The 27,773-nt window shown below is 53.3% G+C and overlaps 1 protein-coding gene across 2 annotated transcripts in view; it reads left to right on the top strand.

Moving 5' to 3' along the window:
* Znf423 (zinc finger protein 423) overlaps positions 1-27,773 on the top strand; it is a 307,866-nt gene that overhangs the window by 165,273 nt on the left and 114,820 nt on the right. For both annotated transcript variants that reach the window (XM_028891830.1, XM_028891831.2), the window contains 2 exons: positions 11,402-14,616; positions 21,136-21,220. In XM_028891830.1, coding sequence (XP_028747663.1) covers positions 11,402-14,616; positions 21,136-21,220 — 3,300 coding nt within the window. The remainder of the gene's footprint in view (positions 1-11,401; positions 14,617-21,135; positions 21,221-27,773) is intronic.

Genomic DNA, 27,773 nt, shown 5'->3' with positions numbered 1-27,773 from the left:
GCTCGTTCACAGCCAGCTCTCTGTGAGCTGATGAGAGCTGCTTGTTTTTTTCTTTTCTTTTCCATAGTCTGTTTAATTTCTGTGATAAAATTCAAATGCGATTGCATTTACAGTATCAGTGCTAAGTAAATTTGTCTAAGGAATGGTGCAGCCAGCCGGCTGTGTGTTCTGCCAGGTCGGAGGTTCCAAGGGGCAAGGTGATACTGCCTCCCTCCCGCCCTGCTCTGTGAGTCTGGAGGCCTTGGGCATGGCAGTTGCCATGGTGCCATGCACGGTACTGTGGATAGTGTACAAGCCATTCCTTGACTTTGCCATCTGTCATGAGTGTGTAGGGCTGGATGGTCTCAAAGCTGTGTTTTGGATGGTGTCCTGGGGTTGCAAGTCAGGACTACATCCAGCCCCACTACAGGTCATTTCTTCTGCCTTGAAACCAGCATCTGTAGGGTGACATGCAGTCCTCAGCTCAGTTCCTCTTTGCTAGCCGCTAGGGCTCAGGGAGATGCTATCCCTCACTGTCTCTTGGCCATTGAAACTGACAAAGCTATCTCTCTACTCTGTGACCATCTTATGGTGAACTAGGAGCCAGCGATAATGGCTCTTCACCTCTTACAGAACACTGATCGTGGTAACATTTCATGAACACTCCCTTACTTCATCTGTAGGATAACTGTTGTCGAGATTATCAATGCCCCCATTGTACAGAGGAGGAAACTGAGTTTCATCTGTAAAACTAAGGCAGGATAACGAACTTTCATAGGCCACATGAATGGGATGTAATGGAGACAGGAGTGGGCAAGTCCAGTTGCTGGCTGCTCAGCTGCTGGGAATGCAAATGCTCTCCGGATCTAGGCCACAAGGATGAAAGGGGAACTTTCTGGGTATGGGCATGCAGAGAAGCAAGTGCCCTTGGTCAGAAGGGGAACCATGGCTCAGCTGTACCATGGGTATGTGGCCTGTGCCTCTAGGGCGTTCCCGGCTCCTCCAGGGATGGCTAGGAGTGAGGGTGGACCTTTGACAACCATCCAGGGGTGATTTGTAAATTCATTGGCCTTCCCCAAATGCTTGATGACTGCGCGGCCTGCAGACTGCCTGGCTGTGGGGAGGGCTATTGCTTCAGCTAGTCAAAAGCAAATACCGTAGGCCGTGTGGCACCTCTCTTGATTCTTTGTGTATGAGGGAGGACAGTTGCTAGATGGGCATCTGGGTTTTCTCCTGGCATGCCCACAGCGTTGGCAGCCACTGGGCTCATTACAGGGTGCCTGCAGAAGCAAATGCACCATTAATGGGTGGCGTTGCCCGAGATGGTGTGAAGTGCGTCACGCTAATGGCAGGTTCCAGATTGGCAGTAGCTGCCTAAGCTGCTGAGGGCCCCTTTCTTTATTTTATGTCTATGATTGTTTTGCCTGTATGTATGTATGTACGCTATGTGTATCCAAGGAAGCCAGAAGAGGCTGTTAGAGTCCCTGGAACTGGAGTTTAGATGGTTGTGAGCCACCATGTGGGTGCTGGAAACCAAACCCAGGTCCTCTGCAAGAGTAGCAAGTGCTGGCTCCCTCCTTCATTTTCTTTTGTCAACCTTGGTAGCTCAAATGCAGGAGCCACTTTTTTTTCTTTTTTCTTTTTTCTTTTTTTTTTTGGTTTATCAAGACAGGGTTTCTCTGTGTAGCTTTGCGCCTTTCCTGGGACTCACTTGGTAGCCCAGGCTGGCATTGAACTCACAGAGATCCGCCTGGCTCTGCCTCCCGAGTGCTGGGATTAAAGGTGTGCGCCACCACCGCCCGGCGAGCCACTTTGTAAGGTAGTGATTTCATTATCCCATCCTGCAAAGTCTCAGAGAGGTGCAGTAGCTTGCCCAAGATCACTCTGAAGAGCAGTGGCTCTTCTGAGTCCAGGGCTCTGTCATTTCCCTACAGTTGTCCAGTTGTCTTAGTATCTATCTATCTATCTATCTATCTATCTATCTATCTATCTATCTATCTATCTATCTATCTATCTATGACAGGTCTCGGTGTGTAGACCTGACTAGCCTTGAACTCCCAATGGAGACCAGACTGGTCTTGAACTCAGAGAGATTCACCTTCCTCTGGCTCCTGAGTGCTGGGATTAAACACATTTTATTTCTTTAGTCCTGGCTCTTTGGAAGGATTATTAAGTTCCTTACTGGCAGCTCTTTGCTGTTTCATGACATTCTGGCAGTCCCAGAGCTAGCAGGAGAAGGGAATGCCTGGCAGTGGCCATCATTCTATTGGGGGACTGAAGGATCTCAGAGTTCTGTGCCCAGGTGTGCCTGTGTGGTCAAGCAGAGGCGGGGTTCCCAACCTCTGACAACAGAGTGCTCCCCTAGCTTCCAAAGACTGCTGACGTCTGCATGCTGGGCTCCGGCATGAAGTGGGAATGGTCCCTGCCTTTCCTTGTCTCAGTGGGGACAATGATGACACCATATCCAGAGGGAATCGGAACTAACTCCCTGGGGAAAGGATGGGCAAGTTGTAGCTGAGGCTGTGTTTGGTGAAAATATAGTTCTTATTCAGGACTTCAAGCAGGGCCAGGTTGGCCATGGTAGCTTCGTGGGTTGCTCAGAAGACACTCCCTCACTCCCCAGCTACTCCCAGCCCTTTCCTTGGTGTGGCCTTTTGACTTCCTGGGAGCAGGACTTTTGTCCTTTCAATACACCCCAATCCGTCAATTTAGAAAAATGTAATCATGACCCTTTGCCATGAAAGGGATCTTTCTTTTTTTTCTCTCTCTTTTCTTTCTCTCTTTCTCTCTTCTCTCTCTCTCTCTCTCTCTCTCTCTCTCTCTCTCTCTCTCTCTCTGTGTGTGTGTGTGTGTGTGTGTGTGTGTGTGTGTAGTTTTTTTGAGACATGGTTTCTCTGTGTAGCTTTGAGCCTTTCCTGGAACTCACTCTGCAGCCCAGGCTGGCCTCAAACTCACAGAGACTCGCCTGCCTCTGTCTACCGAGTGCTGGGATTAAAGGCATGCACCCCCCCCCCCCCGCCCACCAGAATATTTTTTAAAATCAGCCAAAAGTTGTTTTAGAGTGTAAACAGGTACTAATGAATAAATAGAGGTTGGGTAGATGCCACCATAGGAACCCAAGGGTATAGGTACATTCCATACCTGAAGAAACATGGAATATAGAGCCGGCTCAACAAAATGTCCCGAATGAAAAAAACACCCAAACTGAGAGGGAGCACAGAGCTGAGACACTTGCTGCTGGCGCTCCTGTAATCAGGGCAGACTTCACCAACTGGTTGGCTGTTAGAGCTGCAGGGGTCTTTACAGACATGTCTATCTGAGTCTGTCTTTAAGAGAGCATGGAAAACAGCAAGAGAGGGAATCCTTGTGTGTGGTTATGTACTGCCAGGTCTGAGCCTGGTCCGCTAGTGACCTCATCCTTCATAGCTCGCAGCTCCACCCTTTCTGGGTTTGAGCTTCCACCCTCTGAGTCATCCTTCCCATCTACAAAAGGTAGCACATGTTTGCACTGAGCTGTTCTACTCTCTCGGCTCCTGCTTGCAGGACTTGGGGCATGTGATGGACGTCTTTCATCTGGTGCTCTCTCTCTCCCTGTTGGGCTAACCTGGCAGTGTTTCTGCTGGTATAAAAATTTCAAGACCCTTGTGGCTCTCCTGTGTATTTCATGGGGAATTGCCCTTTAAGACAAGCGGCTCCTTCAGAGGCAGTTTCTAGAGAATTCTGTCTCTACCTTTGGGCTCTGTTGAGATGGCTTGAGGATGATGCTCCTAAATCTTCCAGACACTTTGTTTTGTTTGGGGAAGGTCTGCGAGGCATACCCTTCATCTCTTAAAGAAGGCTTCTGTGTGACTCAACGCTGACCTCTTGATTTTCCTGAGATGGTAGCAGAATGCACAGCCACACCCTCGGCTGTCCCTCTGGAGCATGCTTTCCTAAAAGCAAAGGTCATGTGGTCTTTTTGCAATTTGAGAATTTCCCAAGGATGCATCCTGGTTTCTTTTGCACATTTCTGCCTCTAGTCCTTTTCTGCTTTCTTATTGTAAGCTGCAAGAAGAAACCAGGAAACACTTGCAACGTTCTCCTAGGAAACCGAGTACATACCTGTGCTTTCCCGTGGTAGGTAGGCTCTTCCTCCCGTGCATTGGGGGACAATCCCGCCTCTGTGTGGCTAACATCCTTCTCCTTCAGTTTCTGAGAGCATAGTTCTTCCTGGTAAGCCTTATCCATGCAAGTCTAGTATCCCAGCCTCTGGCTCATGCTGGCCTAGGTTTTGGTCAAAGGGGGTCTTAGTTTTCAGGGAAATGCTGCTCTCTTCCTTCCAAGTCTGCACCAGTAGTCATCTATACCTGTATTTCAGTTAGCCTGCACAAGGCTGCCCACCCCTTCCTTTACAAAGACATCATTCCTCTGCCTTTTTGTCAGCTCATGGCCTCTGTCCAGCTCCTGAGTCCCTTTCCTGTCACCCAGTGTTTGTTCTGGTGGCCCCCGACTCCTGCCGTCCCCAGAGGTGTACTGCCGCTCTGACAAATCCTCATCTACACTGTAGCTTAAAACAACACCAAGTCTGGGGCTGCAGAGACAGCTCAGCAGTTAAGAGAACTTCCTGAGAGGACCCAGGTTCAATTCCCAGCACCCACATGGTGGCTCATAACTGTCTATAGCTCAAGTTCCAAGTGGTGGAATTACATATGTGCAGGTAAAACACTCATAAACATAACAGAAGAACAAACAACAGAAAGTCATCATATGGGTCTGGTGGTCAGAAGTCTGACAGACACGCGGGGCGAAGGTCAAGGTGGTGGCAGAGAGCTCTTGCGGTGCATCGAGTCACCACATTCGTCACTCACGTGTCTTCAACCCCAGCAGCAGTGGTTGGCTTGTTCTCATACAGTGCCACTCTGGCTGAACTTCTGCCTCCTCTTCCCTCTTTCGAAGACCCGGTGACTCCAGAGGCCTCTCCCAGATAGTCCAGAATCATCTCTAGATGTGTTAAGGTCACCTAATCAGTACCCCGAGTTCCGATGACTACGGGAGTCTCACATCCATACAGCCTAGCGGTTGAGAGGTTGACATGTTTAGGCATTTGCCTTTGCTTGGCACCGCCTCGGAGTTTGGTTCTGTGCAGGTTCTGGGGGCAGCTTGCTTCCTTGGCTCCCTTCATAGGCGTTTGGCAGCACACCCAGTCCAGGCTGCTCCCCCACCACCAACCTTGCCCCGGATACGGCTGGGCATTGGAAGGCTCCACTCTGCCCGAGATATCGTAGCTGTTTCCTTTAGATTTAACCTGACCGTTGCTGCCATGATGGGGAGCGAGAATGGTTGTAATGACACACAGGAGACCTTGGTTTGAGTCATGGTGACGAAACAGAACTGGATAGAAGATACTCGCTCCATGGGAATGAGCTGTTAACACTCCTTCTTGGAGTGGGGTATCAAGACCCTTCCCCTAGATTTCAATCTCCGTTCCTTCCTGCCCTGACTGTGCACAGTCTTGGAGACACTAAGTGGTAGAAGGTGAACAGTCAGCAGCTGCCATCAGTCGCGTGTGAAAGCGACACACCCAAAAGTGGCCCAGGGCACTCCTTCTTTGCGCCAACTCGGACTGGATAGAATCTTCCTTCCCTCTTGACATTTCTCTTGAATTTACCCAGAAAAACCACAAAACATCCAGGGTTGTGTGCCGGCGCTTCAGGCTTCTTGGGGAAATTGCATTGCTGATTGCTAGAAGCAGTTCCAGGAAAAGGCCACAGGTGGCCCAGTCCACCCATGGTATAGGGGTGTTGTTGGCTCGGGAAGGCATGGTGACATTTCTAAGGCCAGCCAGCATCAGCTACACCCACCTCTGAGGACCAGGGCCGTAGACTCCCAGGTTCAAGTGCTCTTGCTGCAGCAGGACTCAGGATTCCCAGCTTCCTGGAAGGAAGGCAGGGGCATGCCTAGATGCCCCACACCGCGCTGGGTCCTTTTGTGTCTGGAGAGCCACCTCGTTCGGTTCCGACTGACTCCGTGGGAAGCAGTTTGTGTATGCCTTAGAGCACATGGTCTTGTATGCTCTGGGGAGCACAGACAGCTGGGTTCTCCTGAGCACCCAGGCAGCTTTGTGTCTACTGAGGGCAGGACTCACATCAGCTGGGCTTGGAGCTGTCCTGGCTGGCAACCCCTCTTCAGACCCCAGTGCAGCCTTTTTATGTCCTTTTGTCTTTGCACTGACAGCAGGATTTGGGGGACCCTGCCTCAAAGCCTCATTTCTCAGAGGATGGATGGAGCCTCTCTTAGAGGAGGAACCCAGGGGGGACCCTTTTTCCAATTGTTCGGTGCCCTGAGACCGTTCTGTTCCCACACACCTTTGCTCACGGCAGACATCACCAGTTGATTTCATTTCTTATTCACACGGATGGAACTTCTCAGCCTGGCAATGTCCTGGAGACCCAGAACTTCCTGGGGCTTTAGCTATACTCCTCGTGATACTGAAGCAGGGATCCCCATTAAAATTCTTTTTAGGACTGTCTCTTCATCTTGGTGCTGGAGGGTCACTTTCTCCTCTGCCTCTGACTCCTATGGCAAGAGGATCACTTTTTTAGCTCACTCCTGTGCATCTGAGGGCTGGCTGGGCCAGCCTCCTCCTGGGTCCTCGCATCCTCTGTAGCAGCTCCCTGGTACTCTCTGATGGGAGCAGCTGTGAGCTGTGCCCCCTGCCTTCCTGCGTGGCTGCTCCATGTTGCCTGCCGGTTTCAGGTGCATCGGTCGCAGCCTTAGCCCATTGCACATGCTGTGGTCGCATTCTGCCCCTCGCCTCCTGACAGTCTCTGAGTGTGACCACACAAGTCTGGGATCACTTGCTTATGTTGCAGATGTATTCGAAAGCCCAGTTAATCTGCCTTCTACTTAGTTGAATTTTTATCAAAATTTCTTCCTCTTTCATGTTCGGGGTGTGTGTGTGTGTGTGTGTGTGTGTGTGTGTGTGTGTGTGTGTGTGTGTGTTCCCTTCAGCAGACAGTAGAAGTCTTCTAGAAACCGTTTTGTTCCAGCCTCTTTGCTGGATTAGTCATTTTCAAATGACTTTAATCTCCGTTGTGAAAGTCCCTTTTCTCCTCATTCTGTCCTTTGGCCATGCTTGTTCTAGAGGAGGGCACAGCTGAGGGGCTGGCATTTGTCACTGCTTCCCCCCTCTCAGCATTGTGGCTGAAGCTACCAATTGAATGGGATTAAGTAGGTTTGTTTCCTGGCTCTACTGCCTGGCAGCTGGGTGGCACTGGGCAAGGCAGCCTCTGGGTATCGTTTTCGCCTGTAAATGGAGATGAAGTAATGATTCCGCCTAGCTCATTGAACTGTTGCGGACTGAATTAATGCATGGAAAGTTGTAGAAGAAGGCCTGGTTCACAGAAAATCTTCCTTTGAAGATGGGAAGGTAGCTGGGCAAGTGAGGCTTTCCTTGAACCTATTTGTTGCTGAATCCTGAATGTTCACCTGGAAAGAGACCTTGAGATACCCTTCACCCCATCTCCACATGCTTCCATCCCTTTCTGTGCTCCTGCCGGAGGGTGTGTGGTCATGCTAGTTAAGGGGAGTAATGCTTGCTCATGGGTGGCCACGCTTATACACGGCAAGTGCTAACAGTGTTCGAGGGGTGTCTGTTACTGTGTGGAGCAGAAGTCTTCCCTTCCTCTGCTGATGCCCCTGTAGGTCCAGCGGAGCCTGGCCCCTGCTTATTTCTCTAATTTTCTTCTGGTGCCATTGGCTAGATGCCCCCAGTGCAAAACGCACTTAGAGCAGGTAGGTGGAGAACCACCAGGGCCGAGTGATTTTTGAATAGCTGGCTCTAAGCAGGGTGGCCAGTTTGGGACTTCATATGTCAACATGCCCCTTTCCTCTGATTGGGTCCTTTCATTTTAAGGAGCCTTATTTTCATTTCAATTCGAATGATTATGATCTCAGCAGTGGCTCGGTTTGTTGATGGAGAATAATGCACACTTCCCTTTCGCTTCAAAACTTGTTTGCAGAAAATAAAGCCAGGCAGTCAGCCCTGCCGTGAACTTTGGGTACCTTGGCACAACTGGGCAGGTCATGATTCCCTTCATGGTGGTGGCGGCTGAGCAGCTTACGTTAGCCTAGGATCGGATACTGCCTGATTGGGAGACGCAGGGATCAACTCTGTAAAGCATTCAGCTTCGTGTGGTGGGCACCCCTCTCAGCCTCAGCATCTCCATCTCAAACATGGGGTGCTCCTGGAGACCACCAGCCATGAGTGTTGTGAAGGCTGAAAGACCCATTGAGATAACAGACATGTACAGTCCTGGCATGTGGATCGTGAGCGATAGATGTAGCTGCTAAAAATAGCACTGGTGGTACTAATTAGAATTAATTCTTATTATTGGCAAAATACTGCTTTTGTTTACCAGCTTTATAGAAGTATAATTTGCATGCCGTAACAGTCGCTTATTTTGGTATACAGTTCAGCACCTCTGGAGCTGGTCCACAGAGCTGTGTGGTCCTTTGCAGGTACTGCTAAGTCCATTTCCATTTCCCCAACAGTCTTTGCTTGCCAGTTGAACACTGACCACGGCACCCACTTTCGGCCTCAGGCCGTCCTGAGCGGCCTCTGTCTGTGGATGCACATCTCTGCGGCATGGGCGCCAACAGAACTGTGGCGGGTTTCATACTGATCTCATCTACCTCTCACAGTGCTGCTTCCTTTGTGGATGTGTTTACTGAGTCTCAGAGGTCGGGAGGGTCACCCATGGTATGGATGGGTTGCTGGGGGAGCTTGGAAGCCCAGGGGCGTATGTAGCTGCCCTTTGGTCATCCGTTGGCACGAAGGTTTTAGAAACCCCAGGACTGTCGTAGACATGCTAGTTCAGGCTTGTCCCAAGGGCAGAGTGCCTTCCTGGTTTCACCGTCCTGCTTGTTCATTTTCTCCACACTCATCAGGCATCTAGGGTGCTTCTCTGGCATTGGTGGTTTCTCCCTGAAATGTATACCCTGAGCAATTCCTGCCTACCTCTTGAGGGAGGAGTAGGGGGAGGCTTGGGCCTGCTCACCCCGGGGCTTTGCATGCCAGCTCATTTGTTTGCCGCTAGGGAAGCTGGCCTGGAAAGCCAGCGGACCTGGAGTTAGCTCTGCTACTGTCGTTTCATTATTTGCCAGGATTCTGTTTTTGGGATCCACCTCAGTTTCCCCATCTGTACAGTAGAAGTGCCCTAGCTCCCACCTCCCTAGTGATGGCGAGAAAGTACCTGGTAGAGGCCAGGCACACAGGAGAGGTTCTGTGGTCGTCTGAGTATTTCTGAGCTAAGATATCAAAAATACACAAAGCTAGTTGAGCCTGGCCAGTGGGCAGAGAGGCCAAGCAAGTCCCAGCTCCATCCACCTCTTCCCCTGGGTCCCTTTGTCTGTGCCCCTCAGAGCCCAGCTGGCAAAAGCTGGGAATTAATAGGCAAGGGATAAGGCGCCTCCCGCTGCGCCTAATCTAGGAAGCTGGTAGCGGCTGCGTCCTTCCCGGCCAAAGGGCCTGTAACGTGAGGCCCCCAGGAGAGAAGGTGCCCTCACTCCAGGAGGGCGTTCCTAGGGGTGCTGGGCTTTAGAGGTGAGGAGGCTGCCGGGAGACACAGAACGGAAGCTTTGGAGCGCCGTCTCCATCAGGCGGAGCTGGACCCGTGGTGCCAGCTGGGGTAACTCTTTCTGCTTTGGAGGCTGGGGTTGTGGGGTGGGCGCTGGGGCTGTGATGGGAGCCTGGAACCTACCTACCCAGTGCTAGTTATGAGGGGCTCTCCAGCCAGCTCTTGTTATTTTTTTGAATAAGCTCTTGTGGTGGGCCGAAACAGCAGTGTGACTACAGAGAGCCTTGTACAGGAGCCCTGGGTCTGTGATGGTATAGTTGTGTGTCTAAGGTGTGTGTTTAAGCATAAGTGTGTATGGCGTCCAAAATGTGAATGTTGTGACTCTGGTATGCCGGCTGTATACACACATGCAACACTAAAGGGAGGGTGAGTGTGCCTGTGAATTAGTGTGGGAGTGCATGTGTGTGTGTGCAATTGTGTGAGCGTATAGGTGTGTGTTTGGGGAGCTGTGTGTAAGATGTGGTGAGCACATGTGCTTAGATATGTGAGTGGGGTTGGGGGCACTGTGTAAAATGTGTGTGTGCACACATATGGTTGCCTGTGTTGAATGTGTGGCGCTCCAGCCTCTTCTCGTCCCGTGGGTCAGGGGCAACTTGTGTGAGGTTTTTCTGAGGACTGAGCTGGCTGGCTGGAGGCTGGCAGTGTGGCCAGGGGCCCTGGTCTCTTTCCTCGGGGTCACAAGACAAGGTCAGCGCAGCCGAATCTGGGCTTTTGTTTGTCTCTCCCCTGCCCGCAGCAGCCTGTGGTCTGTTTCATTCATTATTAAGTTTTAAATCCACTCGACGAGAAACTTGAGCCTGCGAACGCCTTCCTGCTCGTGCTGGCTCTGTCCAACCCCCGCTGTGCTTTGTGAACTTCACCGCTTTATTTGCTGCGTCCTGTGTGCCTTTGTTTTCCCAGAAATGGCCAGCCCTGAGGTTGGTTTAGCTTCCCTCAGAGGCTGGAAGGGCCAGAGAAGTCCCTCTTGCCTCCGGAGAGCAGAGAGTCCCTTACACGGGGTGAAGGGCGGCTAGCCCCGGGCTCGGGTCTTTGGTGGCCTGGGCTATCCTTATGGCTATCGCCTGGGTTCCTGGGTGAGTAGGATGAAGCCAGGGCTGGAAACAAAGAAGATAGCTCCTTGGGGACGCTCCCTGGGTACCTCCGCTGGCTGGGTACCTCGGGTCTTCTTTTCTGCCTCAGCTTGCTTCATTTGCATACTAGGGTTGATGTTGGGGGCCCTGCGATTTTACACCCCTCCTGTCTTGTCTATTACCAGAAACAGCAATTTCTAACTCCTCCATCCATGAATATGGTGGGGCTGTTAAAATAAAGGACATTTTCTGTTCTTGCTAAATTTTGCCTGTGCCCAAAGGACCAGCAGGATTCCTCTTAAGACTGGGGGCCTGGGGACTAGGGGCTGAGGGTCGATGGAAGTTGATTCCCAGATGTGACTGGAATTAGGGAACTTGGATTCCTTTTGGCCTATGGGACTGATGGTCTGTGAGGTCATTTCCGGTGACTTTGTCCAGGCTGTCCCTCCTCCCTCCCACCAGGGAAGTGACTGAGGGCTGTTCCTGTGTTGAGGGTGTGCTACAGAGAGGTGCAGACAAGTGTCACCACAGAAAAGACCCTGCCACCCCTCCGCCGTGTCCTCTGTGGATGGGAAGGCCTGTATGTCCACTTTCTTCCGGCCCCGTCATCAGCCCTCCCCTGCAGCAGCTGGCCAGCTGCACAGCCTCTGCTGAGAGCTGTCGAGAAGCTGGCTCTGTCCTTGCTTCCCAGTGGCCCTGGGAATTGCTTCTAATCTCTCCTGCCTTCCCCTGCAGATGGTGATGACGACCCACAGCTCTCCTGGGTGGCTTCATCTCCCTCCAGCAAGGATGTTGCGTCACCTACGCAGATGATCGGAGATGGTTGTGACCTCGGCCTCGGTGAGGAGGAAGGAGGCACCGGCCTGCCATACCCTTGCCAGTTCTGCGACAAGTCCTTCATCCGCCTGAGCTACTTGAAGCGGCATGAGCAGATCCACAGCGACAAGCTGCCGTTCAAGTGCACCTACTGCAGCCGCCTCTTCAAGCATAAGAGGAGCCGAGACCGCCACATCAAGCTTCACACAGGCGACAAGAAGTACCACTGTCACGAGTGCGAGGCGGCTTTCTCCCGCAGCGACCACCTCAAGATCCACCTGAAGACCCACAGCTCCAGCAAGCCTTTCAAGTGCAGCGTGTGCAAGCGCGGCTTCTCCTCCACCAGCTCCCTGCAGAGCCACATGCAAGCCCACAAGAAGAACAAGGAACACCTGGCTAAGTCGGAGAAGGAGGCCAAGAAGGACGACTTCATGTGTGACTACTGTGAGGACACCTTCAGCCAGACAGAGGAGCTGGAGAAGCACGTGCTTACCCTCCACCCGCAGCTCTCCGAGAAGGCGGACCTGCAGTGTATCCACTGCCCCGAGGTCTTTGTTGACGAGAGCACGCTGCTTGCCCACATCCACCAAGCCCACGCCAACCAGAAACACAAGTGCCCCATGTGCCCCGAGCAGTTCTCCTCCGTGGAGGGTGTGTACTGCCACCTGGACAGCCACCGGCAGCCGGACTCCAGTAATCACAGTGTCAGCCCTGACCCTGTGCTGGGCAGTGTGGCTTCCATGAGCAGCGCCACCCCTGACTCCAGCGCCTCCGTGGAGCGGGGATCCACGCCAGACTCCACCTTGAAGCCGCTGAGGGGGCAGAAGAAGATGCGGGATGACGGGCAGAGCTGGTCCAAGGTGGTCTACAGCTGCCCCTATTGTTCTAAGCGGGACTTTACCAGCCTGGCTGTGCTGGAGATCCATCTGAAGACCATCCATGCGGACAAACCTCAGCAGACCCACACGTGTCAGATCTGCCTAGACTCCATGCCCACACTCTACAACCTCAACGAGCACGTGCGCAAGCTGCACAAGAGCCACGCCTACCCTGTCATGCAGTTTGGCAACATTTCCGCCTTCCACTGCAACTACTGCCCCGAGATGTTTGCTGACATCAACAGCCTGCAGGAGCACATCCGAGTCTCGCACTGTGGCCCCAACGCCAACCCTCCGGATGGCAATAATGCTTTCTTCTGCAACCAGTGCTCCATGGGCTTCCTCACTGAGTCCTCACTCACCGAGCACATCCAACAGGCACACTGCAGCGTGGGCAGCACCAAGCTGGAGTCTCCTGTGGTACAGCCCACGCAGTCCTTCATGGAGGTCTACTCCTGCCCTTACTGTACCAACTCTCCTATCTTCGGCTCCATCCTGAAGCTCACTAAGCACATCAAGGAGAACCACAAGAACATTCCACTGGCACACAGCAAGAAGTCGAAGGCGGAGCAGAGCCCGGTCTCCTCGGACGTCGAGGTGTCTTCCCCCAAGCGGCAGCGTCTCTCGGGGAGTGCCAACTCCATCTCCAACGGCGAGTATCCCTGCAATCAGTGCGACCTCAAGTTCTCCAACTTCGAGAGCTTCCAGACCCACCTGAAGCTGCACCTGGAGCTGCTGCTTCGGAAGCAGGCCTGCCCCCAGTGCAAAGAAGACTTCGACTCCCAGGAGTCCCTCCTGCAGCATCTGACGGTGCATTACATGACCACGTCCACCCACTACGTCTGCGAGAGCTGCGACAAGCAGTTCTCCTCGGTGGATGACTTGCAGAAGCACCTGCTGGACATGCACACCTTCGTGCTCTACCACTGCACCCTGTGTCAGGAGGTCTTCGACTCCAAGGTGTCCATTCAGGTGCACCTGGCTGTGAAGCACAGCAACGAAAAGAAGATGTACCGCTGCACGGCCTGCAACTGGGACTTCCGCAAGGAGGCTGACCTGCAGGTGCACGTGAAGCACAGTCACCTCGGCAACCCGGCCAAGGCCCACAAGTGCATCTTCTGCGGTGAGACCTTCAGTACCGAGGTGGAGCTGCAGTGCCACATCACCACGCACAGCAAGAAGTACAACTGCAGGTTCTGCAGCAAGGCCTTCCACGCCGTCATCCTGCTGGAGAAGCACCTGCGGGAGAAGCACTGCGTGTTCGACGCCGCGGCGGAGAACGGCACGGCCAACGGGGTGCCCCCCACCTCCGCCAAGAAGGCGGAGCCCGCTGACCTGCAGGGCATGCTGCTCAAGAACCCCGAGGCACCCAACAGCCACGAGGCTAGCGAGGATGACGTGGATGCATCAGAGCCCATGTATGGCTGCGACATCTGTGGTGCAGCCTACACCATGGAGGTGCTGCTGCAGAACCACCGGCTTCGGGATCACAACATCCGGCCCGGCGAGGACGATGGCTCGCGCAAGAAGGCAGAATTCATCAAGGGCAGCCACAAATGCAATGTGTGCTCACGGACTTTCTTCTCAGAGAACGGGCTCCGGGAACACCTGCAGACGCACCGGGGCCCTGCCAAGCACTACATGTGTCCCATCTGTGGCGAGCGCTTCCCCTCACTGCTGACGCTCACTGAGCACAAGGTGACCCACAGCAAGAGCCTGGACACAGGCACCTGTCGCATCTGCAAAATGCCCCTGCAGAGTGAGGAGGAGTTCATTGAGCACTGCCAGATGCACCCCGACTTGCGCAACTCCCTCACTGGCTTCCGCTGCGTGGTCTGTATGCAGACTGTCACCTCCACGCTGGAGCTCAAGATCCACGGCACCTTCCACATGCAGAAGCTGGCGGGCAGCTCGGCTGCATCCTCCCCCAATGGCCAGGGGCTGCAGAAGCTCTACAAGTGTGCCCTGTGCCTCAAAGAGTTCCGTAGCAAGCAGGACCTGGTCAGGCTTGATGTCAACGGGCTGCCCTATGGCCTCTGTGCCGGTTGCATGGCCCGTAGTGCCAATGGACAGGTGGGTGGCCTGGCCCCGCCCGAGCCTGCTGACCGGCCCTGTGCTGGCCTCCGATGCCCTGAATGCAACGTGAAGTTCGAGAGCGCTGAGGACCTGGAGAGCCACATGCAGGTGGACCACCGTGATCTTACGCCGGAGACCAGTGGGCCCCGGAAAGGTGCCCAGACGTCACCAGTGCCCCGGGTAAGTGCAGCCTGACAATCACTCCTGTCATCTCCTCCTTGGGGATCAATGGAGCCCTATGTGTGTGCTTCCTGGTGGTATGTCTTATAGCAACCCGGAGAGGCAGCATTGCCCATGTGAGTTAAGAACATCTACTCTGGCCCGTGTCTCCATTTCCTTCCAGCTGCCTGGCATGCATACTTTATTGATTTATTATTTATTTAGTTTTTTGCTTCTCTGGGTCTGGTTTGTCAAGGGTTCACCTGTACAATGGGAGTAATAATTATCCTGATTCCCTAGAGCTGTTGTGAGGGGCCAGTGAGACACAGCAGAAGTGCCCAGCATAGTGCTTAGCGCACGGTCAATGTTCCTTTGGTGATGCCTGGCATCTTTGCTGTGTATCTGGAGTGAACTGACTACCTGGCTCCCGTGTCTCCTTGAGTGAGTCACTTCCCAGTTCTGGGCTCTCAGTCTTAGGTTCCTATAACACAGATCCTAGTGATAACAGGTTTGCCTGGGCCTTAGAAGCAGGCATTGGTTAGGATTGTGTGTGCTCGCTACAACCTCTGTGGACAACCTATCATGGACATAAGGTATGACGACATATCAGTGTCATGGTAGCTGGTGCTGTATGGTGTGGGGAAGACCCTTGGGTATGGTATGGCTCTGATTCCCTCACTAGCAATTGCTCGATGCGGTCATCAGATTTGTCTAGGGCAGCCCTTATGTTTAGAGGTACCTGCAGGCCGGGAGTGGATCCCACCTTTGAGATTTATATAACCAGGAGAGCCATAGGCTCGTCCGGGCTGCTCTGGTTGAGGCAGAGGCAGTGTGGGCTGCCGGTGCGCCCGCCAGGACCTCGCCTTTAGGTTGGTGAACACCTGAGGTGACTGCAACATGCTTGGCCTTTGGGTGTCAGACAGCCTGGGCTGGAAATTCCCACCACTTTTGTGTTGTGTTTCCAGATAGAGGAGGTATCACATGGGTCTCAAGGGTGTCTCTCCCTCAAGGGCTGCTGCTGGTGCCATTGACAGGGACAGGATGGGGAAGCCGCCTGTCACCGGTGCTTGCTGAAACATGGGGGTGCTTGCTGAAGGTGTTTTGTCTCAGGATAGGAATGCAGACGGGGTTGAGAGAGGGGAAGGGGAGAGGGAGAGGGCTGGAGAGAGTGAAGGAACAAGCCCCCCCCCCAGGACAGCCTCCTGCCCAGTCCCCATGTTATAGGTGGGCCTAATGAAGCCCAGTGAGCCCAAGGGACTGCCTGTAGACACCTGGCTAAGGGAAGCGTGCCCAAATACAGACAGAACTGTGAAACTCATTGGAAATTGGAAGACTAGAGGCCCTTCTTTGGAGGCAGTGGCACCCCTTTATCTCATGACCTATCAGCTGAGTTGAGCCTCTGAACAGAGTCAGTGGGACACCTCTCAGAGATCTGGAGTGTGGACACTGGTCTTGCTGCCCAGCCCTGTCCCCCTGAGCCTTTGCTGGCCAGGAGTACTCTACTTAGTCCTGGGGAGGGCAGGGCTCTGGAGTTAGATGACTAGACCACAAATCTCCCTCTCCTAGGACCTCCTCTGGGCCAGTGTCTTCACTGGAGGGTCATAGCAGTAGCACTTAATGTGACAGTGTTGGTAACACAGGGTAGTAATTCAGACAAAGGAAATAGTAATATCTGCAGAGCTGATGTCCCGGGCAGCCCTGCAGTGACCGGTGAGTGCCAAGTGGTGTGATCTTTCCTATGCTGACCTCTGCACTGTGCCCAGAGGGTGAAATGAGTGACAGAGTGCTGGGCACGGAAGGCGGGTCCTGTGCTGTCACCTCCCTTTACGGTCCACTCTGACCGAGGTAGGGGTCTGACCGGTCCCTTGTCGTCTAAGCGCTCCTTCCGGCACTCATTCTCACGAAGGACGTGAGGGGTGGGTTTGCCTGCCCAGGCCTTAGCTCTCGAGAGGCCGAGGTGGGACTTGAAGTCCTACTGTTTTCACAGTTCACACTCTTGACCACCACTCTCCCCTGCCACTCTATGGCCCGTCCAGCCTGCATGGAGTGGAACCCAGGGCAGCCCTGTTCTTATATGGGGGCAGTGTGGCTGGGCTCCTGTGGCCCTTCCTGAGTGCACCCCAGCCTGGATTATCCATGTTTCAGCCCACCCATGATTGCGCTGAGGGTCCTGATGGCCAGGAAGCTGCTCTGGGTAACTCCCAGCCCTGACCTCCTGGAACTCCCCCTCCCCAGGCTGCCCCACCTTGAGGCGCCTCTCTTGGAAAATCCCTATTACATGAGGGGTTCTCTCTTGGCCCCCAGCAACAGGGTTGGCCTCCACGACAGTAAGCAAGTGCCTTAGAGAGAGGCTCTGTTTTGGTCGAGGGACTCCAGACCGGAAGGAGGAACAGTAGCCAAGAAGACACTGTGCACATGAGGCAGACTGAAGCCTTGTCCTATCCCTCCCCAGGCCTTTCCCTCCCTGTCCTCAGGTCCACGTGAGAGGCGCCAGGCTGAAAATCTCACCCCTGCCAGCCCAGAGGCCCAAACAGACAGACCTTTTGCAGAAAGGATCTAGACAAAGGCCGGTACCTCCTTGTTCTAGTCCTTACCCCTGGGACCTCGTCCCCTGTCTGGGCACGCCGGGGGCCAGGGACCCAGCTGTCTGCTCACCCACCCCTTGCTTCCCCCAGGACTCACTCATGTTAGAGCAGACTCTGGGGGCTGTGCAGGGGCTTGGGGGCTGGAAGGCTGGGACCCTTGGGAGTGTATCCATAGCAACCAGATCTCAGAGGACTGGGTTCCTGTGGGGCTGAGGATGCTGTCGGCTGGATCGTAAAGCATTGAGGTTTCTAGCTCCCCCCCGTTCATAAGTAATAACAACATCGACTCACCTCTAGTCGATGTGGGCAGACCTCTGGCCTCTCTCTACCGCAGCAGGTCCTGGGGTGGATCTGTTCTAGGTGGAGCACCTGGGTGCTCCCGTTACCTGTTCTACAGACTAGCAGATTTCCAGGTGGGCGGGTTAAGCATGTGCCCAGGTCACACCAGCTTTCTCTCACATAGACCAGGACTATTTAGAGACATCTGGGCCCTGGAGCCCAGCAGAAGAGCTTAACAAGTAGCTCCAGAGGGAGCCTGCCTGGCAGGGAGTCCCCGTCCCCTTGCTTACAACATGTGGCTTAGATCTGATGATGGGGCCTGTGGAACTGCAGTGTCCCTCTCTTCCGGGTGGAGTATGAAAGGACAGAGTGAGGATGTGGTCAGCATGCAGTGGCTGCTCGGTGCATGTTGAGTGCAGGCACAGTGATGGACACTCTGGAGATGACTCTTCTCCCTCCCAGGGTCCCAGGCAGCTCCACCCTGCCTCCCTCGCTTTTCTGCCTTATTCTAGGGTGAGGTTCTTTCTGTTCTAAGATTGTTCAGGGCTGTGCTGGGGAGGCAGCCCCCGGCCACAGGCCCTGGGCCTCGGCTCTGCTGTCTCTGGACTGCCCCGAGAGAGGGGCCTCGTGACAGGAGTGCTTTGAATGTCAATTTCTGCCTCCGTGTTATGTCTCCTCGTGTGGTCTAGGCTCAAGATGAGGAGAAGGTGGCCGTACTTTCTCTGGGATGCTAGTGAAGAAAGGCAGACCCAGTAGATGTTGGAGCCAAGTTTGGAAGTGTTGGTGATGGTGAGTCTGTGTGTGTGTGTGTGTGTGTGTGTGTGTGTGTGTGTGTGTGTGTGTGCATTTGCTTACATGCTGGTCATGCGTGTATGCTTAGGAATCTAGGTATATTGGGTAGTCAGTGCCCATGTTTCTGTCACACACTACTTGGGCCTCTAGGAGGGAGTATGAGATGTGGGCATCAGGGTTCCAGTGAGAGCTGAAGACACACATGTCTTACCTTTGCCAGGATGAGCAGGTCATTTAATGTGTGGGGCAGAATGAATGGTACTGAGCGTAGAGAGGCCACGGCACCTCTTCTCCACGAACATGGAGTTGAGCTGAGATAGAGCCTATGGAGTTGTGTTTTCCTCCGAAGACCTCTGTCCCTGTAGTCTTATGATGGTCAGGAGTCTTCAGCCCTGTCTTAATCTACCCTCTGAGACTTACCCTGCTCTTCCCGGGGCCTTTCCAAGCTGAGTACCTGCTTCTGGGATCAGTGTCATGGCCTTCACTAAGAACACACTGAACTCCGTGTTCTCCTGAAACACTCGGCAACTGTCAGAGGGATATTGGAGTCTGAGCAGAGGCAGCTTCCAACCCCAGCTTCCATCCATCTCTCCATGTGTCCATCCATTCAGATTTTCTTGGTCTCAATAATAACCACAGTAAAAGCTAAACAGGCTGGGTGTGATGGTGTTTGTGATCCCAGTCCTCAGGAGCTGAGGCAGAAGAGAATTGTCATTGTGAGTGAGGACAGCCTAGGTTGTGTACAGAGACTCTGTATGGGGCTTAAAAAATGGGAGGGGACAGTTAAACAAAACACACAAAAGTTAAGTGATTATAAGGCATTCCTCTGGCCAGGCTCTTAAGGTGGTAGGAACCCAGGATACACAAACCATCTCTAGTTTTATTTATTTATTTATTTATTTATTTATTTATTTATTTATTTATTTAACTTTTTTTTATGTGCATTGGTGTGAAAGTGTCAGATCCCCTGGACTGGAGTTCCAGACAGTTGTGAGCTGCCCTGTGGGTGCTGGGAATTGAACTCGGGTCCTCTGAAAGAGCAGCCAGTGCTCCTAACCACTGAGCCATCTCTCCAGCTCCTTGTCTCTAGTTCTTTCAGTCCCTTCTGATCGAATACAACACTTTGCATATTGCTCAGCAGTTTTTACTCATGTGTTCAACAGGTCCTGCCTGTGAGTCCTTGCTGACCTACTGGGTGGACACTGAACATTCCCACCCTCTGGGTGCTCAGGGAGTGGTGAGGAGCAGATGAATCACTCAGTCAGGACTGTCTGTTTTGGGCATCAGCTGGGGGACCTGACTGTCCCTGAGCTCACCCTGGGGTGGGAACAGAAGGCTTCTCACGAAGCTGTGACATTGAGCTGAGTTCTCCAAGATGGAAAGGCTGCCCCATGAGAGAGCCTGCAGATGGAGCCTGGGTGGAGCTGGGCACTGAGCTCCCTGGTGACTCATCCTGGCTTTGTAGCTCAGAGTGGCTTCTGGGTCCTTAGCCACAAGGTTAGAAATCCTGCCACCTTTTCCAACGGTGAGGCACCAACACCTCGGAAACCATAGTGGTTTCTTAAAAATCTTGGCTATACTGAGTCCTGTTATTACCTATATCCTTTCAAAATGCCCCATAGCCATGCATGACAGGTACGCCACTCCTGTCCCTGGGAGGCAGGTTTCATAGCCTGAGCTGAGCTGTGAACATGGAATCCTGCTGGTTTCTGTTTTTCTGCCTTCACTTACCTCCAGAGGCAGCTGGTAGTGGCCAGTGTGTGTTGTAAACCAGTTGCAGGCCCTTGGCCATGTATACCCAGGACAGATGACAAATTCCTGAGCCATCCGTGAGCGCTGGGACCGTTGGGAGCAGCATCTCCTGCTCAGCCACAATGTTGTTAGGATGGACCAGCAGATGAAGAGGTGATGGGGTAGATGGATGCTGTGTGGACAGATGGATAGGTGGTACGTGTGTGTATAGATGGATAAATACAAAGTAGGTGGTATGAGTGGATGTGTGGAGGCTGTGGTGTGAGTGGATGTACGGATGGAAAGGTGAGAGTGGTGGATAAACAGGTGTGCATTACTTAGGGTTTTTTTGTGAGTGTGTGTGTGCGTGTGTGTGTGTGTGTGTGTGTGTGTGTGTGTGTGAGAGAGAGAGAGAGAGAGAGAGAGGGAGAGAGAGAGAGAGAGGGAGAGAGAGAGAGAGAGGGAGGCAGATACCAGAGAAAAGCAATCTAAGTAGAGAAAAGCTGTATTTTAGCTCACAGTCTCAGAGTTTTCATTCCAGGGTTTCTTAGCTCTGTGTTTCCAGGTCCTGTAGTGAGTCAGGATGTGATGTCAGGAGCATGTGCCAGAGACTGTTCACCTTGTGGCGGACAGGAAGCAGAAGAAGGAACACAGGACAAGATACTTTATTCCAGGGCTGGCCCCTACCTCCTCGCACCAGACTCCGCTTTTTACTACATAATGCCATCATACATGAATCTGTCAAGGAATTGCTTCATCAATCAGGCCGGGACTCTCAGGACCCAAGCACTTTCCCAAATCCACCAGTTGGCAAACCACACCTCTCATGCAAGAGATTATACGGGGCACGCCATACCCAAACTGGAATGGTGGGGGTACTTGTAGATGGGTGGGTGGATACGTGGACAAACCCCCTCAGCTCCTGAGAAAGTTGACTTTGGCACACAGCAAAGTTATCTCAGCTCCCACAGAGGAGCAGCCCCTTGGAAGAGGAGTGGCCTGTGTTGTGATGAGGCTAGAGTTGGAGCGAGGTGGGAAGAGAGTGGACTGGGATGGCTGGGAGAGGCCAAACCACTCTGGGACACCTTGGGCCAGGCTACTGGGGACCTGGCTTTCTGCCTACCTGATTCCTTCTTCTCACATTCCCAAACAGAAAAAGACGTACCAGTGTATCAAGTGCCAGATGACCTTCGAGAATGAGAGAGAGATCCAGATCCACGTTGCCAACCACATGATCGGTAAGAGCACGTCCTCCCTCACGGGTCCGATCGCCAGGGCTGGAAAGTTGATGGTTCCCCACCACTCCTCACCGTTGGGATGGTGGTCTTTGATTCTGTGACATTTCAGTGGGAGTCAAGACGGAGGGCGGGAGTGCCTGCCCTGCTATGCCTTCTTGTCAAGGCGCCACTCACACCACAATCAAACTTCTGACAGCTGCTTCCATTTCCCGGCATAAATTTCCCCCCATTTCTGCGACGAGTGCTTTCCGGTTGCCGAGCACTCAGGGGCAATTATGCTTCAATTCTGTGTGTCATGACATTGAATACATTTAACTGCTCATGTTTCCCCACGCCGTGTGATGAGTTCCTCAGGCAGATTGTCAGAAGAGCATGCTCACAGAGTTGTGCCCGTTCTCTTCCTGTTCCTCTTCAAGTGCATTTGAACTTGGAAAAGTTGTTTTGTTTTGTTTTGTTTTAAGACAGGGTTTCTCTGTGTAGTCCCGGCTGTCTAGAACTCACTTTGTAGACCAGGCTGGCCTCAGTCTCACAGAGATCTGCCTGCCTCTGCTTCCCCAGTGCTGGGGTTACGCCGCCGCCGCCGCCGCCGCCGCCGCCACCACCACCTGGCAGAAAATTCTCTTTTTAGAAGGGGAGTTTTCAAAATTCCACAGAGCTCCCACACGGCCCGGCATTCCCAAGGATGCAGGGACTTCTTCCTGACCTTGAGCAGCTGGGGGTGCCTGGCTCAGAAGTGAAGGCACTGAGGCTGTGCCGTTGTGCAAGGGGACACAGAGCTGCAATGCCAGAGCCATTTGTGGTGTGATGGGATGGCTGCTGGACAGCTCCGGCCTCAAAGGTCCTGTACATCAGTACCCAGGGGTTTCCTTAGGCCTTTGATCACCGCCCACATCCCGTGCTCTGAGCAGAGAGATTCTTGTCAACCAGAGCAGCCTGCCCCTGTCCCATCTCCACTTTTCTTCTCCCAATATCTTTTCATTTGGGTCTTAACAAAACCCTTCATTGCACACTTTCAGAAACCTTACCTACTCGTCTTTGAACCTGAGCACACCTCTATAGCCAGTGGCCGGATCAAGGAAGCCAGCTGTCCCCAGCACCCCAAATCAACTAACTCTCTTGCTCCATGGGCCCCCTGCTACCGGCGCGAGCCAGCCCGCATCCTGCTGTCCCAAAGCACAGCTGGGGGTCTCTGATTTGTGTGTTCTGTGAATGAAGCCCCATCGTTTATACTCATGGTGTCTGGAAGCTTGCCTTCTTCCCATGCTTGCCTCTGTCCAAGGCTCAGTCTTCCCACTCTTTCTCTCCAGGATGGACTGTTCCAGCATGGGAACATGCCTTTGTGTAGTGGCTCCCTCCTGGCTCGTTCTGGGTTGTTTCACAGAGTACACTGCTGTGACTAGGGTGCTGGACGTGTCTGTTAGTGAATGTACACATGCGACCTGCACGGGGATGTGGGAATATTAGGTATACTGTAGATGATATAATGTGTCATATATATGGGGGAATATGGCAACAGACGTGGAATTACTGGGTCACAGGCCGTGTGATGTTCACCTTCAGTAGACAGTGACATACCAATTCTCAGAGTCGATGGATGCATGTTGCTCTAGCCAACAGCGTGAGGCCGTCTGCTCCTGTTCATCCGTCATGCTATCCACAGGCTACATGAAGGGAGCTACATGAAGGCCCCCTTTAATGGGGATGGTACAAAATGATCGCAGGTCCCTTGGTCCCCACTCAGCTGTAGTGTACCCCACTGAATGGGTTCTGGTGTCGAGTGTCTCTGCTCACCCCTCACCTGATCAGTCTCTGCCTATGGTGGGGTGGGGTTTGTCCTCTGAATGCGGAGACCATGGCCACGTGTTTGGTGGGCTCTTTGGCAACGAATGGATAGAAAGAGCCAGAAAGGGCAGGTGGGCCAGGGGGCTCAGCCTGACAGGGAGATTGGTGGGTTTTTTTAATGTCTGCCTGAACGTCCCTGCAAAGTATGGGACGGGACGCTGCCCTGTCATTTGCAGCGAGACCCTTTGTGAGGCCCTTTCTCAGGAGAGCCAGGGAGGTGCCGATGGAGAGATCTGAAAACGTTTGCTTCCAGAGCAGGTGGCAACATGGCTCCTGTTTGTAAGCATGGAGGGCGAGGGCCGGCTAATTGGACCATGGCGATTACTAAGATGTTCCCCTTCCCTTTGCGCTTCCACATCTCCTTCGTAATGGCCTGGAGAGCATTTGTCCTCAGGTGCAAGGCAAAAGGGCCGCTCCCCACCAGAGTACAGGACCTCAAAAGGAGGGTGTGGTGGGCCGTTAGCTTCGCTTGAGAGCTGGGCTTCGGTGGGAGCATCTATGTGGTGGCGGGCAGGGCCCCTCATCTACACCGGCTTGCGTCACTGCGACCTGGTCTGCTGCCAGGGTATGTGGGAGCTATTGGTCTCCAGCAGCTCAGAGGGGAGGGTCTTGGGACCAGAGGTTTTAGGCCCCTAAGCGGGGGACATGACATGGATGCCTGTGAACCAGGTGACCCAGGTAGTGCCTGTCACCCTTGCCTCTTCTTCCAGCTGCTGCCCTTTTCTTACCTCATCACCCTGCCCCGTCAGAGGGCATCAGTGGAGCAGGACCTCTAGGGGCCATTGAGGGTGAAATGGCGACAGCCTTGTTCTCAAGACTTACAGCGTCCTGCTCAAGATACTGTAGGGCACAGCCGTGCAATTAGGGACTCTGAAAAGGATGCCATGCTTGTCCCCATCTTATAAATAGAAGGGTCTGGCCTGCAGAGGCCTTACTTACTTATTTAAATGACTTTTTGCAAGATCTTCCAGCTGGTGCACAGCAGAGGCAGATCAAACAGCAGCCAGGCTCTCTCCATTGTGTTCATAGCCCCAACCTGGCCTATGGCGGCAAAGACCATGGGTCCTTGTCTCTGGAGGAAACAGACAGACATCCAGATCCATGCAGGAGTGATTCTCATGCCCCAGTTCAGTTCTGTAGATCAGAAGGGCCTGCCTGGGTACTCGAGGATGAGGAGGAATTTTCTCTGTGGTAGCGCTTTCTGTCTCAGCAGAGGGGAGCTCAGTGTAGGAAAGAGTCCTTTTTATGTTGTTGTTTGGCCCTGAAGGTGTGGACCAGCCCTTCAGAGGAGGCCTGTGGCAGCAGAGGGACATGAGTAGCATGGAAGAGCTGTGGGACTCCACCTGATGGGCCAGCACATGGCCATAGCCTCATGGCCGTGAAGATGGGGAGGTGGTTTGTGGGCACAGTCACCGGGGGCTTCAGATACCCAAAGAAGGGGGTTAGAGCTGGACTTACCCTCTGGGCTGGGTCCATCGCTGGACCGGATCCATCCTCTTGCCTGATGTTTTGTTTGGATTTTCTGGAACTTTTAGAAGAGGCGGCACCTGGAATCCCCCTCCGCACAGGCAGCGCGCGTGGGCGGGAGCCAACAGTGGCTGTTCCTGGGGGCCAGACATGTGGGCAAGTGTCCTCCCGGGGTCTGCAGCTCGCTGGGGTAGGCTGGATGCTGCATAGGGCTGTATGGCTCATTTGTGTCCCCAGCCTAGTCCCCATCGGTCTGCGTATGTAGGCTTGAGCTAAAACACTAGGGCGCCATTGAAGATTTTGGAGTAGACTGTGGCTCGGACTGAGCTGAGAATTTTAGGAGGATTAATCAGAGCGCAGTGTTTGGAGGTAGAGAAGAAGACAGGATGAGTACAAAATCGTGGCTGCTGTCTTCCAGGGGTTGGCAGCAAACACAAGTGGACAGGATGTCGTTTGCCCGGTGCTGTGGGCATAGAAGCCCTGAGCACAGGAGAATTAAGTAGAATTGGTTCTGCAGTTCCAGTAAATCTGCTGGGCCCAGAGTCCTTAGGGACACTTGGTAAATGGCCTGAGTCCGGGGTGACTGCCTTGGAGCTGGCCTGAGTAACAGTTCCCCTCAGCCGAACCGAGGGGACGTGGGAGTGAAAGTGGCGCTGTTCAGCTTGGCAGCCTTCTCGTAAAGTCGGGGGCACTTGGGGGTCTGAGGCAGGTCTCCTCTGGGGCTCTGGCTGCTGCAGAACTCCCCTGGGGCTGGTAAACTAGCCTTTTGGTAGCAGAAGGGTGGACGCTCTCATTGGATTTGCTGTCTGGATATGCTGGGCACTGGGATCACTCAGGATGCTTCTCTCCTTAGGGGCATTTTCCTAGTTCCCCTCAGGGCGGCTGCGGCAATGGGACTTTGGATCTGCTGGAGACAAGGATTTTTGGAAGCCTTTTCACTTAGGGTCACCTTTGAAATCCCATGTGATTACAGGCCTGAGAGCCTGCAATGGGCATCTAAAAATCTTTGAGAAGCCAATTGCCCTGGCAGCCTGGCCGCTTCTTGACCATTAATAGGCATCTGTTCTTTGATTCTTTGGGGTGGGAATACTTGATAAAGTCTGGATCAAGGCTCTGATAACTTACTCTCAAGATAAGAAACTGGCTGTCACCTTAGGGGTTACTAGGCCCTTGGGCCTCTGGCTATCCTTACTCAGGGCCTCGTGGACCCCTGGGGGAGCCCCAAGGAAGTCAGGGTGGGGAGGGACAGTCCTTGAGAAGTCTCCTCAGGATTGTTTGCCCTCAGTGTCCTTGGACAATGATTATGGGCTCTCTGGAGGGCAGCCAGGCAGGGCCAGGCTTTCCCCATGGGACATTAGTCATGTCCTGCTGGCTCCTGTCCCTGGGTGCCTGTCAGGGGCTGGGCTAGAAATGGAACCTTCTGCTCAGGACTTAGGCACAACCTAGTGTTGGCCTCTTAGCTAATCCCTTGCTATACAAAATAGACAATCCTTCTGAGGGGTGGGGGTCGGCTCTGTGTGCTGTGTGAGTGTGAGTGGGGGGCGGAGGAGAAAGAGCGCCTCTCGGGTGGTGTATCTGATGCCTGAAGCCCACCCACCCACCCTACTTGCTGCCCTCTGTAAGTCTGGGACCCCCTGTGGGCCCAGCTCACAGCATTTTGGAGGAGAGTCCTGGCTGGTCCCAGGGGAATAGTTGAGAGTGGAAATCAGTGAGATCTCCCTCACACCAGGGAGACAGAAAACTCTCAAATCAGACTGAAGAGGTTACCATGGAAAGGGATAGGAAAGGCTCCCTGCCAGGCTCCGTAATGGTGCCTTTGATTCTGGTTAACGCCAGACCTGAGCCTCTGTTCACCTCAGTATGTGATATAACTTCTCATTCCCCGGAGACTGTGTTTTGGGTTTTGGAATTGTTCTGTCAGAGTAATAAGCCCGAACAGACAGCCCAATACGCCATCGCAGCTCGGGCAGGAGAGAGCAGGCAGGACTCAGTTTCCTTGACTTAGCTCGGCTTCCTTGGTGTATTCCAGAAAGCTGGTGGCCAAGCACTCTGACTCTTTCCAATGGTACGACTCTCAGACTCTGATTTTCCTGGTACGTGTGTGTTGTTTTCAAGAAGAGGAAAGAGGTCTATAGTTGGGATTTCCCCTATCAGTGGCCTCGTAATGTCACGTTCAGCAAACCTGGTTAAAATCCTCTGGGCATGTTCTGAGGAACTGTTCATCCAACTGGGCGCATGACTTCAAGTTCAACATGATGTCACCAGTCTCAGATGTGGGCTCAGCTGTGCTGGTCGCTGTGAGCGAGCCTGGGAGGCTTCCTGGAGGTGGCAGTATCTAACCAGAGTGCCCAAGGATAAGAAGAAATGTGGGAGGTGTGTCAGGTGGAAGAAAAGGCCATAGGAAGGAGAGGCTGACTTTGGCCGTGGCAGATAGGAGCACAGAGAACAGTGAAGTGGGTGGGAAAAGGCCAGGGTGCCGAGTCTGGGCATAGGGAAGAAGTTGAGTGACTTAGAGATCTTGAGTGACCTCCTCACGAACGACAGATAGAAGAGAATGTTGTTCTAGACCAGGAGCTTTCAGGCTGGCATGGTAGTTGGCAATGACCAGTTATGTCTGGTGAGGCTTGCCGAACGGCAGGCCTATCCCTCAGTGTCTGTGCGCTGACACACTAAGCCTTGTGGTACCAGTTCAGAAGGTCTGTGACTGTCCCCTCCATATGGAGACTGAGTGTGAAAAATTGCAAGGTGGAGATCTGAACTCAGGCCCGAGGACTAAGAACCTGCTCCCTAGACCTCTTCACAGTCTCCTCACACTTAGTGCGCTTGAGTGTATGAGTGAGCTGGCTTGCCTGAGGTGTTGGATCTGAGTGCTGGCATTCAGCTGACCATGGATCCCTGGGCAGGGAGTTTAACGGGAAATCTGGGTACAAGACGTAGATCTGAACATCCATCGAGGCAGCAGGGGCATCTTCAAGAAGTGAGTGAGGAGCACGTGCCATTCAGGCAGAGAGGAGGCCGACCCCGGAACAGTGTTGGTTCAGTATGGCAAACCACAGAAAGGTCTCTTGGCCTTGGCAACATGTGTCACTGTGTTGTGGGTGTGAAGGGGGCTGGGAGAGGCCGGGAGAAGAAGGAATGGAGGGGCATGGGCAGTGTCCTCTGCACTCTCCAGGTCACAAACTAAGACAAGAGGATGAGAAGCAGGAACTGAGGCACCTAAATGTCCCAGGAAGTGTGAGCCATT

The sequence above is a fragment of the Peromyscus leucopus genome, chromosome 5 (assembly GCF_004664715.2).
Source record: "Peromyscus leucopus breed LL Stock chromosome 5, UCI_PerLeu_2.1, whole genome shotgun sequence".
In the NCBI taxonomy this organism is placed as follows: Eukaryota; Metazoa; Chordata; class Mammalia; order Rodentia; family Cricetidae; genus Peromyscus; species Peromyscus leucopus.
This window is presented reverse-complemented; position numbering and strand designations above follow the sequence as displayed.